The sequence below is a fragment of the Tachypleus tridentatus genome, chromosome 8 (genome assembly GCF_004210375.1).
Source record: "Tachypleus tridentatus isolate NWPU-2018 chromosome 8, ASM421037v1, whole genome shotgun sequence".
Lineage (NCBI taxonomy): Eukaryota > Metazoa > Arthropoda > Merostomata > Xiphosura > Limulidae > Tachypleus > Tachypleus tridentatus.
Window position 1 is genome coordinate 26,585,384 of NC_134832.1, and position 13,304 is coordinate 26,598,687.

The 13,304-nt window shown below is 32.2% G+C and overlaps 1 protein-coding gene across 1 annotated transcript in view; it reads left to right on the top strand.

Moving 5' to 3' along the window:
- The first annotated feature begins 1,018 nt into the window (after positions 1 to 1,018).
- LOC143222022 (cyclin-dependent kinase 14-like) overlaps positions 1,019 to 13,304 on the top strand; it is a 141,147-nt gene continuing 128,861 nt past the window's right edge. Inside the window, exon 1 of the mRNA XM_076447834.1 lies at positions 1,019 to 1,195. Within this exon, the coding sequence (XP_076303949.1) occupies positions 1,147 to 1,195 (49 nt within the window). The 5' untranslated portion in view covers positions 1,019 to 1,146. The remainder of the gene's footprint in view (positions 1,196 to 13,304) is intronic.

The following is a 13,304-nucleotide window of genomic DNA, read 5'->3' on the forward strand; positions in this document are numbered from 1 at the left end:
CTACTAAAATAAAATATCTTATATTTAACGTAATATATAGTTAAGTTCCTCATAAGCCAGTTTTACCTAGTATATCACGACAAACTCACACACACATACTCAAATATATATATGATGAGAATTTCACATGTTGGTTTACCCTTTAGAAAAACTTAAGTATGTATATATATACTTAACATAAGAAGCATTTACCCTTTAGAAAAACTTAAGTATGTATATATATACTTAACATAAGAAGCAATGACTGGATAATTATTTGATGTATCATCATATGCACTGTAACAATGAAATATATTTGCGACGAAAATTCCTTTTGTATATAATGGCCCGGCATGGCCAAGCGCGTAAGGCGCGCGACTCGTAATCCGAGGGTCGCGGGTTCGTGTCCGCGTCGCGCTAAACATGCTCGCCCTCCCAGCCGTGGGGGCGTTATAATGTGACGGTCAATCCCACTTTTCGTTGGTAAAAGAGTAGCCCAAGAGTTGGCGGTGGGTGGTGATGACTAGCTGCCTTCCCTCTAGTCTTACACTGCTAATTTAGGGACGGCTAGCACAGATAGCCCTCGAGTAGCTTTGTGCGAAATTCCAAAACAAACAAACAAACCTTTTGTATATATCCATGAACTATAAATAATTTGGCCAGAGCTACTTGTGTTAAGCTTAATGTGGTTCGAGTACAAACTAATCTAATTTTAACAAACTGGTGAATCGAGCTGTATAGATAAATCATCTTTCTTTTAGTTTTTGAATAGTTATAAAACTGCCCTTCCTTTCTTTCATTGCTCAAAATAAAAATCAGTACAAATTCACTGAGGAATGAAGGGGATATTGTTCAACATGTACGTTCTTAAGCTACTAACGTTAACTAGATTGTTGATATTAAAATTGATAATTTTATTGATTTTAAGAAGATATTTTCATCTTTTAATAAGCACAAAAAAGGGATTTGTATAAGAAAAACAAGGTTTTGAGGGAGGCGCTGCTAGCAAAGAGTCGATACTTGCCGCGGGCCTGGGTTTTAGAGTGTAAAAGTGTCAACATGGCCAGTTTCGTTTGTTGGGTAGTTGCGTGTATTTGACTGCTCTATGTATACAGTATTGGATCTTTATTTCAGGATCCTTGACAGTTCCTTCCCCATTTGACTACTATGTCTTTGAGCGTAGGAAATAAGAATTGGAAGCCATCAGAAAGAGAAGGTATAGCATTAATTTTCATTCTGTTCTGAAACCAGGTTAATTGGAACTTGAAGTTTACTAAAGAAAGTACTAGTAAGAAGTTGTTACTGACACTAACATTTTACTATTAGTGAGTATTGCTACTTCTACCATAGAATATAGTAAGTCACATTAGTGTAAGATACGGACATATTAAGAGTCATAAAATCAAGTACCAGAATCAAATGCTTTAATGCACATAATACTAATAATACTTTACTAGTATGCAGTATAGTACAACTAGTACTAATAGTAGTCTTTTTCTGCCATTAGTCACATAAATTATAGTGCTGAGTATTACAGTAATTGTTGTTATTATTATTATAAAACCTAGTTAGTAGTGACATGTTAATGTAGTAATGCACACTAATATAGATAGTATATAGTGACGAAACAAGTTCTGGTAAGATCTGGTCATTAGCAACTTTAAAGAGAAAGATTGTAGTGTGTCAGTTTAATAGTTTCCTGTTCAAAATCACATTTTACTTATAATATTACTGTATTACTCTATATTATAATGTCTAGATTTTTAGTTTTGAGTTACAGATTTGATGTAAATGACAAGTACATAATGAGCTTCAGTTGTTTACAACACCACCACCTTTTTAGTGAAAGATGCATTTTAATTTTATTTAGCTAAGGCTAAGTTGATACAATTAAGAACTTTATATTAACAGTAGTAGAGATGATGGAAAAATAAAACTTTACATCAAAATGTTTACTAGTATCATTATCCAGGTTCTAAAACATATATTAGTACTAATAGTATTATGGCATACATACTTTAATTTAATTACAGGTTACTGAATTTCTATAAATCATGTAAGTACAGAATAAATTTCAGCACTTTACCACAATAGTAACTTTTTAGTGAAAGAAGCATTTTATTGAGCTGAGGCTAAGTTCATACAATAATAGAGTTTTATAGGACTACAAGTTAACAATAGCAGAGTTGATAGAAGAAATAAAACTTCATATCATGCCAGTATCAGTATCCATGTTTAATAACATATGTTAGTATTATTAGTACTTTGCCTTATATAAATGATTGATTACTGGATTTAAAAATATTAATTAGTACTTCGGTACAGAAAAGCAAATCTGATATGAAAACCGTTTTCTTAAATCATGTCTATTTATTATATATTTTGGATTCAGACTGTATTGGAATAGTAAGAAAATACATTAGAACTGGATGATTTATAGTTCTGTTTCTTTTTTGTGAAAATAACTTGTTGAGGCAGATGATTCTTTTTTAAGAATTTTTAAGTTTTAGGTTAGCTTTTTTAATGATGCAATGATGTCTAAAAGTTTGGGTAAATATGTTTTGGATAATTACATATTTGTGGATGTTAAATATTACAGTAAAGTGAGTGTTGGAGGAAAATAATATATCTCGATAAATGGCTTGCTTTCACAGCGCTTGTTAAAAAACAATAATTAATTTAATGGCTTTTGTTTTCTTTTGTTTATATTTTTTCACATGACAGTAAAAAATGTTTTTATTGAGAAGTATGTTATCTCTGTTTTTATTCCTTGTTGCTTTGTCCCTCAAAAATTATTTTTTATGATACTAAAGTGCAATACTTAGAGGCAACAGTTTCAGTATTAATTGCAAGTCTTTAATATTTCACAATTTGTAAATTAGCAAAAACAGTATTACCATTGAAATTCATTTTTCAGCTATGTTAATTGATTGATAAAGCTAACAGAATTGAAAGATGTAACAGTTTTATGAAAGGCAGTCAATGCTGGTTGAAAACTGCCCACTGCATAATACATCCTGGTTGTCAACAAACAAAGTAATATAATTCTGTTTTTATCAGTTAAATGAAGTTTGTCTTCATGATTTGGATCTAAATTGGACAGTACTCTTAGCTCTGTGGCTATTAAATAAGTAAAATTAGACTTTTTAAAATATTTTTTTTCTTAAATGATTTTTGGTTTTACAGTTTTGGTAGTAATTTGTATGATTTTATAGATAAAAGTTGTAAGGTGTGTCTTAAAAATAATCCATTGAATTAGCAAGTAATTTAAATCTATTTGACATTAAATTTTAGTTAAGTGTTGCAATATTTCCATTGATAATTTATTAAAATATTTTAATGTATTATGTTTTGGATGTTTGTTGTTTTTTTATTAAATGATTTAATGTGTTATTGAACAGAATTAATTGAAAGATTGTGAAAACATTTTGTTTTTGCCTCTTTTTACCTAATAGTTTGGTGACATATTTAACTTTATAGTCACTTATGTGACAACTGATCTAGTGTATGATTCTGAATGCTCTTATTATATATTAGAAAATAGTTTGTTATGGTTCTCAGAATACAAGGTGATACAAAAGTTTCACCTGAACATGGTTTTGTAAGTCCTGACTTTACAGCTGTTTGAAATGTGCACTTATGACTAGATCTGGTTGATTAAAGGAAGAATATTTTAATAAATTAATCATTTAAGATCATTAATCAGTTCTCTTCAATTAATTGTTTTCATATGAAACTTGATTAATGAGAGTAATAAAAAGTAGTAATTAAACATTAATATGATTAAGTGATTATTTGTGTGAGTTAGATCATGCTGAACAACCTTGAAATGATAAAAATAATAGAGAAATAATAAGGCATTATTTAAATTACTTGAATAATCAAAAACTGCAACAATTAGAAGCAGTAATTTTGATTAGTTGATTATTTTTGTGGCATTAATTGATTTTTAATTGTGATTTTGATTAATTGATTATATGTAACTGATGGTAGTAGATAATCAATTACATTTATTAATTGCCTAACTCTACTGCTGAGATCAAACAACAATGCCACAACAATATTACTTCCTTAAAAAATATCTCAGATTTATAATTAAAATTTAAGTTACTTATAAAAACGTACTTTTTTTCATACCAAGAGTCAAAGTTCCTCAAATGCTTGCTTGCTTCTTTTCGAAAAAATAGCTATCCCTGACCTTACAGCCACAAGGCTAGACTTAACAGTTTTTATGGAAAATGTGAGAAAAGCTTTGATCCAACTCCATTCACTATTCAGCCCCACTTCCTGAGAAAAGGGAAAAATTTGTTCTAAAAATGTAATTTTGAAACAATGTTTTAACATTCTAAACAACATAGCAACAACAGTGCTATATACCTGTGGTTACGAGTACAGTACAAAATAGGTATTAGCTAAGCCTATATTAATGAGGCTTTTCTGGCTTAAAGAGCATCAGAATTGTTTATTATTTCAGTGTAGTTCACCTCATTTGCACTTTTATTTTATAGTAACAATATAGCCGATTCTATCAGTCTTTCATGAGACATGGTAGAGTGTAGATAATGGTGAGTTAACTGCAGCTGTAAGAAAAGATTCTTTCTCATGCACCTGTGGTAACTAGGATCATATGCAGTATCTTAAGACAGTGTATTTATTTGAAAACACTTCTTGAATATTTTGGGCAAATACACAATAGTTTTAAGTAATTACAGTTTCTTTGGCAACAGTATTTCATCCAATGTTCAAAGCTCTAGAATTAATTTTGTTCCATCTGCATTACATCATTACATATCAAAATCTACTGAAAATTATCACAATACATTTTTCCTAATTCTTGATCAATTTCTGTAAGCTGAGAAAAATCTCCCAGCAGAATCCTGACTTGGACCACAGTCGACTTCAGTTACTAGAACCTTTCATCATTTTATTCTTTAATCCATAGTAGATATATGATGTTTGATCTACTAGTTAGAAAAAAGTAGATTATTTTCTTACATTTTTTGACATCAGCAATTCATTCTGATGCCCTTTTTTTTCTTTGATTCCCATTTCATTTATCTGCCTGTACCTAACATCAGCTGTAATGAGGTGGCAAACTTTTAACTATTTACCTTTTCTTAGTTTTACAAGGAGATATTTTAGTAATATTCCTTAACCTGATAATATTTCCTTGGTGGTAAATAAAAATTAGAAACAGGTAAAGTGCTAGGGTTAGGTCAGACAAATTTTTACCCACATGAATTGCACAGAAACCTTCCTTTTTCATTTTTTGTAGGTCATTGTTTTACCTACTGCTTAAAGTAGGTAAGTAGGGTGCCTGATGACTGAAGAGTTAATGATATTATTTTAATTTTTAAAAGAGTTGCTCTGGAAATTATATGCCAGTTGTTTTCACTAATTTTTTGTATGGCGACTAGATGGGACAAAGTAAAAGGTTATTATTAATCAAATCCACTTAGACTGAACACTTTTTAATATTGGATTGCCAGGGTCATAGGTTTGGGTTTTGGTTCTTATTTATATTAATTATATTGATAGACATAGTAATTTAGTAAAATTTGATGTGTAATAGAAAATTGTTGGATATTTCTAGCTGTACTGAGGATGTTGAATAATTACAGAATGACTTAAATCAATCTGTAAGTTGGATAAATATTTGGCAAATGATCTTTATTTATAGTAAGTACATTCAGTTGGGTTATCATAATTTTGATTACACATTTCATTGAGATGAGGTCTCTTTCAATAGTTTAGTAGTGATACTGAAGATAAGGATCTGGACATTATGGTGGATAATTCACTCAACCTATCATGGTAGTACTTTGTTGATAGTTGTAGAGCTAATAAGGTTTAATGTATTTATACTTATTAAAATTCAAAATAGATAATTATACATCAGTATAGGATACTTGAAATACTATGTACAGTTTTGATCTCCTTATTTAAGAAAATATACTGATTTATTAAAAAGGCCACTAAGATAATTCTGAAGATTGAAAGGTTATCTTATAGGGATAGGTTAAGATCATGTACCTAATTTGCTCTTCAGAAAAGTAAAAGATGATTTTATTGAAGTTTATAAGATTAACCAAGAGATAGTAGGATAAAAGTCTCTATTGTCTTTGTGATGTACTCTGAGAACAAAAGGAAGAAGACACAAACTTAACACTCCTACAAAAAGACGTTTCTAGTCCTGATTTCTCCAAGCCCGTTCCCCTGGCTGTGGTTTCACTAGATAGTAGATAGGGACAGTGGGAATCTCATTAATCCATTCATTAATGGATTTAAATGGCAATTTCATTTAAATACAAAATTATTAGCCTAATATTAATAACCTTTCAAGTTGCTCTGGGGCCTATTAGGCCCCACTTTTGTAGGAGTGTTAAGTTTTAGAAAAAAAGACAGGTTAGGCTCCAGTTAAGACAGAGGAATCAATGAATTCCTGAAAACTAAAGGGTGGGTTTAAATGTGTGCTTTCTTAAGGTTGTGTACAAGCCTGGTCCTTGAAAGACCAAGTAATTAGAGTAAAGTTTCCATTCTAACCATCATAGTGTTCTTCCATTCAATATAAGACTTTTTGTTGAATAACCATTAAGGAAACACTGCACATAAGTCATCTGACAACTTGAAAATGTGTCATCATCTAGCCCAATATCCACTAAGAATTTTATTTACTTAGAAATGTTCCATACCTAAGAAGGAACTGAATGGCACAATATCCTTCATATGTTTTAGAAAAGAGCAAACAATCTTCCCGAAAACTAGAAAGCATGTTAAAAAAAACAGAGAAACTTTTTATCTCTCTGATGCCTTTTTTTGTTTCATACACTTTTCTTTCCCATTCTATTCTCATCTAGCTTTTTACCTAATATTAGTGTGGCAACTGTAAAACTACCTTACATAACTAATATAAATACATAAAACTGTACAGTCAGAGTAAACTACTATAGCTAACACATCATGGACTACCCTCTGAAACCAAATACATCAATGTTTTATGAACTATAAATGTGTATGTTAAACAGTATACACAGTCTCTAATAAAGAATGTGCAAATTCCAAATTACGTGGTTTTTGTTTTATTTCTTTTTGCTTGTTAAGTAATCTTTTCAAAATACAAAACTATCTTTATTGTACTTTATATTATTTATATGATGTATGAAATAATGGCATACTATTTCATAGTTAACATCTTTAAAATGTCAGAAATATTTAAAAAAAAGAAACATTTGTGACACTCTGAATATTTTCACAAATTTAATGTGTAGTATTACACATAAAACTGTTAATAACTTTCTTGTAAAATACTATTTTTACAAGACAATTATTGACACAGGTATTAAATGCTAAGAAATAATAAGCACTAAGTCACATACGTGTTAAGACTATTTTGTAAAACAAAGAACTATAAATGAAGAAAAAATTATGAAAATAATGAGTAGAGAATAAGCATATTTTGATTATTGAAGGATACTCATACATTTGAAAAGTTGATTTTAATGTGAAATGATAAACAAAATGATAAATTACTAATGATGAATTAAACCATGTATGATTGTTGATCTTTTATGAAGTTTCAAACCTTTTTTGATGAGATTCAGTATGTATATATTCATATATATATATATATATATATATATATATATAGAGAAGTTATTCAAATCAAATAATAATGCAAAATATTTAGGTTAAATAATACAGCCCACAAAGTTGAATCAGACCATTGCAAGGATAGCTATTCAGGTCACTTGAATTACTGGTCTGTTAGGTTGTCCATTACACAGGCCATTTGAATATTTATATTGTTCTTACTACTACAGCATTAACAGTTTTTCTTTAATTTATTAGACTACATTACAATTACAGTTAGCATATTTACAAAACATTGGAAGTCTATATAAATTCCACAAAAACTTCAAGGATACATTAATGTACTGATAAGCAAATCTATAATGTTCATTTCCTTTAACATAATTTGAGGAATTATAATTTTGCTTTCTTATTTTTTTTTACTTTTGTAATATTTAGTAGTGTTGTGCATAACACTAAAAAGTTGGTTACGTGTATTGTCTTGTTTGATTAAAAAATATATATATTGTTTGGAAGCATAAAATGTCTAAAAGACAATAAAGAAAGTGTGTTAATTTAGAAATGTTTTGTTATGTGTTTTGAAACTTATATCCAATTACAAATGTTAACTAAAATACTTGTATGGAATAAAAAAGCAGACTTGTTACCCATGAGTTTTGGTCAGTGACATCCTTATAACATTTTAATTAGGCAAACTGATATGGTGGTGTACATATACACATTATACTTAATTTTGTTTGAACTGTTGAAAGAATGTATAACTAATAATAAATTGATAAAAGTTTTACATCTCTAAAACCACACATTACATTATGTGACAGTGTACTCCTTATACCAAATTGACAGTCAGATGAGCAAGAATTTAAAAAATTCTGAACAATGATAAATTTGTGCATGATTTGAATGGAGGAGTGACGACAAGGGTAGAAATAAGAAGTTGTATTACATAAACATGTAAGCTTTCTTCAGTTTAGTTACTTCAGTAAAAAATTGTACAATATTTTGCATGGTAATGAACAAGTAAATGTAGGGATGAGTAAAGCCACATTTAGATTGGTTTGACTTGGATGAAGTGTGACTTTGATGGGCTAAATTACTGTTTTTTGCTACAAGGCTTATTTTTGTTTCTTTAATCCCAACTAGTTTGGTGTTTGGTAATAATATTTGTAAGCCAAGAATTTTTACATCTAGGTGAGTGCCCACTCAGCAATTTTGTAGGATAAGCATGTTTAGCAATGGAACCTTGAACTTTCAACTGTTTGTTTGCGAGTCAAATGGCCTAGCCACCAAACTACATCAGGCAATCTACTTTGCTCGTTTGTTTGTTACATTTAGTTATCTTGAATGCTTCATTGTAAATATGGTTTTGGTCAAATAGTTTTGTAATCTTGATAAAAACAAATATACAAGGGCAAACATATTAAGAGAAAAATGAATATAAATAAATACTTCTGATACAGAACATTATCTCCTTTCCCATATATATGGGAAAGCTATTCTTGTTCAGTGCTGCTATCTATGTGCAAAACAGCTTGTGCTTCCACGTACCCTGTAGTTAACATGATTCAACTGCATGTTGCATGTAAATTGATGTGCCACAACTGTCCACCAGGAGGAGTGTAACACACCTTTCTGATGCATGTGATTCCATCCATACAGTTCTATTGAACTATCATTTTCTGTTTGGTAGTGCTAATGTCAAGATGTTTTTCATTGTGTTCTTCAACCATGATTTTATTTTTTAACTTTGTGAAATTTTCATTAAACATTTTTGTTCATTCTGAAGTGGAACTGTTATTTTTGTTTTTACAAAGTTCATGAACTAAAGGACAATTTTTTTTATTTTTTCATTTTATTATTCTCTCACTGTTGTGTTTGGTTGTTCATCTTTAAGAAACTAACACTTTGGAAGTAATACTTACCAGAACTCTTAGACAGGCTGCAGGTGGGGAGAACTTGTCTATGGAGTTATCAGCTCTTGTTCATTGTGAGAGTGCTCATTACATGAGTCAAATTTCTCCTGAATATACCAAACCTGTTTGGGATGACATGGCATCTGACAACCTTTTTCCTGCTTTTAGCTAGGCCTAATATAGCTTTGTTGGACATGATTTCTCAGATGTTATGCTTTATCTCTTTCTCCAGTTTTTTTATAATCCCCTTTATTCCTTGTTGTATGACACCCTCTCCTGCTCTCAGTATTTTTTATTTCCTCTTTTTTTGGATATTAGGGTTCATGCAGAACATTTTTTATCTTAGAAGGGTGCTAGCATGCCTTACCTTCCACAGGCTTCTGATTAGTTTGCTTTAGCTTACCATCAAGCTGCATTTCTGTTTATTGATCCTCAACAGTTAGAATTGATTTTGCCTGTGTTGGGGTGGACCTTGAACATCAGGTTTGTTTATCTTCTTTGCAGTTTTCCCAATTTTGTCTTACCCTGTTGACTCTCCTACAGTACCAATCCACTATCCACCTCCTTTCCAAGGTGCTTCACTGAGATCTTGAGGGTTTTACAAGAAATATCTTCGCCATGATTACCTCCACATTGGCACATTTGTTTTCTTCACCTCTTTCCTTACATGTGTGGCTTCTGTTCTTGGGATCTTTTGAAAAGAAATGCAGTATTGTTTCAGGTTTATTTACCATCACTTCAGAATTTACATATGGCCCCTTTTCTGCAATAGACTTTTTCAGAGGTATTTATGAGACTTTAGAATCCCACACAGAGTCAGTGAGACAGCAAACAACCCTTTCATTTCTGGTTTATCATTTGTCTCATTCTGACCTAGAAAATCTTCTGTTACTGTTTCCCATCTCTTCCCTTTCCAATTTTGACCAGTTCCTACCTGTAGGTGTTCCTCCATTTGTCATATTATTTGATGTAGATGGACATGTTGCAAACAGTATCAGTGACTACTCAGTGGGGGCTTGCTTGACTGATTTTGGCTCAATTTCACCAAAGATTGTTGTGTTAATTGGGTATTATTTATCTGAGGGACTTGTCATCCACTTCCTTTCCATTTCTCCATTAAATTGGGTACCCATATTTTTATCATTACCTCAGAATTATACTACCAATAAATGTCTGTCTGAAACAGTAAAGAATGTTCTTTCGAATAAAGCCATTGAACCTTTACACTCATCTCCAGTTTACACTGTTTTTAGTACCTAAGAAAAGCAAGGACCTGTGATTGATCTGTCCCACCTTAATATTTGGTTCTTGCCTGTTATATGATGGAGTCTTTTCTCACCCTAAGGTTGTTTATTTTTGCAGGTTTATGGATGACCAAGGTACACATTTCAACTGCTTATCTGCAAATTCCTGTGTCTGTCTTCAGTTTGTTTATAATGGGGTAGTGTATCAATTTTGTGTCCTAACCTTTAGGCCTTCTTCTGCCCCATATGTTTTTTATCAAGTACTCAATGCTTTTGCTAAATATATGGATGCTTGGGGATTGCACTTGCACTGTTAAATGGATGACTGGCTTCTGTTAGCTGATTCTGAATGAGAGCCTATCCATCACATTCATCTGCAGCGTGGTTGGGTTGGATAATCAAGTTGGAGAAGTCCTTCCCTACCAAATATCTTGTCTATTTGTGTCTTTTTTAAAATGCTCATCACAGTCATGCCCATCCTTCTCCTCTTTGACTCCATTTGAAGGATTTGCTAGTTCTCCACATCCTTACTGTTTTCTTTATTATTATTCACAAGGTACTATCATTTTTGGGGATGTGGTCTTCTATGGAAACCCTTATCTCTTTCAGTCAATGACATATAACATATTTTAAGTACTCTGCAAAACCTATGGAACCTTACACAGGATCCCTTGAATGCCCCTGTTTCCCTTCCTTTGTTGACGATCTACATTGATGGCTGGACAAGGACCACACTTCAGCAAGTGTTCTACTTCCTTTCCCTTGTCCAGAGTTGGATATTTTTGTACATGCTTCCTTTCACAGCTTGGAGTTGGTTGATCAGCAAGAAATTTCAGGTGAATAGTCTCTAGCTGAGAGGTCTTACCATTCCAGTATCCTGGAGCTTCTTGCTGTACATCGTACTTTGTTACTTATTCTTTATCTTGTCAGAAATTGCTTGGTCATGATCCAGTCTGACAGTTTTATGGTGGTAGTTTATTTCAGTCACCAAGGATGTCTCCTGTTCTCATTCCCTTTGTGGATAAACCTTGGATCTCCTTTTCTTGGGGGCCATCATTCTTGGTAGTTGTCTACTTGTGTGGATCCTCTTTTTTGAATGGACAAAATTTATTCAATGGAGGAGTCTCTCGCTCCTTAAAGTTTCCAGTGGGTATGCCTTCAATGTGATAATTTCTTAGCTGGATACCTTTGTTACATAACTCAATACCAGGTTACCTTTGTTTTGTCTCTGGTTCCTTATCCACCTGCAATGGCTGTTGGTTTGTTTAGCCAGTGTTGGACTAACAAATACCATTATATGTATCTTTCCACCCATCTCATTCCAAAGATGATTTAGATCATCCATACCATCCTGTGTCAAGCCTTCCTGACCAGCACTACTGTGGTATTCGTGACTTCACAAGGAGTCCTGGATTATCATAAAAAGTCACTTTGTTTTTAGCATGTTCCATATACCTTTCCCTTATGGATGTTTCTCAGGTGATCTTTGGGTTAAGGGTTTTCACTTGTTTATCTGACTGTTCCTGTTCTTATGGATTTCCTCACTTGCCTCCTTGATATGGGTGCTTTGTTCTCATATGTTGTGGTTATTAAGCTGTCTTATCCCACACTTTTTATTTTTCATGGTACCATAAAGTTTTTACTTTTACTTTCTCACTATTTTTGCATTCCTTCTGGGTTAGTCTACCTCCTCAATGCACAGTCCCTTCCAGATTGGGATTTCAATGTGGTTTTTTCACTGCTTTACTTTACCTCTATTTAAACCTCTGTCCTCATTTCTGATTTTTCACATATCCCTTTAGATTTAATCCTTTCCTTCTTAGCTTGTGGATGTTGTCAATTGGATTTATTTGCTATCAACATTTCACATACCCTGTTTATTCTACATATTTTCTCCTTTATTTGGATTGATCTTTCTTTCCCAAAACTTCAGCAGCTCATGGGGTAGTTCCTCCTTCTCACTGATTTCCCACCTATATTCCTGGCCTGATTCAAATAAATTACTATGTAACATACATGCTTTTTGTTATATTGCCAGCATGTCTTCCTTCCATGTGCACATTCCAACCTCTTCATCCTTTGGCATCTATCTTCTGTTCAGGACCTTTCTCCTTCTATCCTTACCATTTGGGTTCTGCTTTTAATTTCATTGGCTTATATTTCCTTATCTCCTTCCCCTCCTATGTTCAAGATGTTTTACTCTTTCCCTGGTATCTCATCTCCATTTTCGATTGGAGAAAACTTTCACATTCAAGCATGTGAACCATACCATATACAGTCATCTCTCCCTATCTGCTTGGTTTAGATATTTCTTCCTTTTCTGGTTATCATCTTCCACCTGTTGCCATTCTTTAGACTTTGGAGAGACTGTGGCTGGGTATCTTATATTTTTGTCTTTATACATCATATTTTGCAGGGGCATATCCCTTTTTTCTTTAGGGATTCCACTCTGTGGAAATTTGTGTCTGTTCATGTATACTTAAACTAGTTCATTCCACATTGTTAGAACTAGGTATCTTAAAACTTATAGTTTCCATAACCAAAAATGGAAAGTTTTGTGATAGTGTTCCAAAAGATT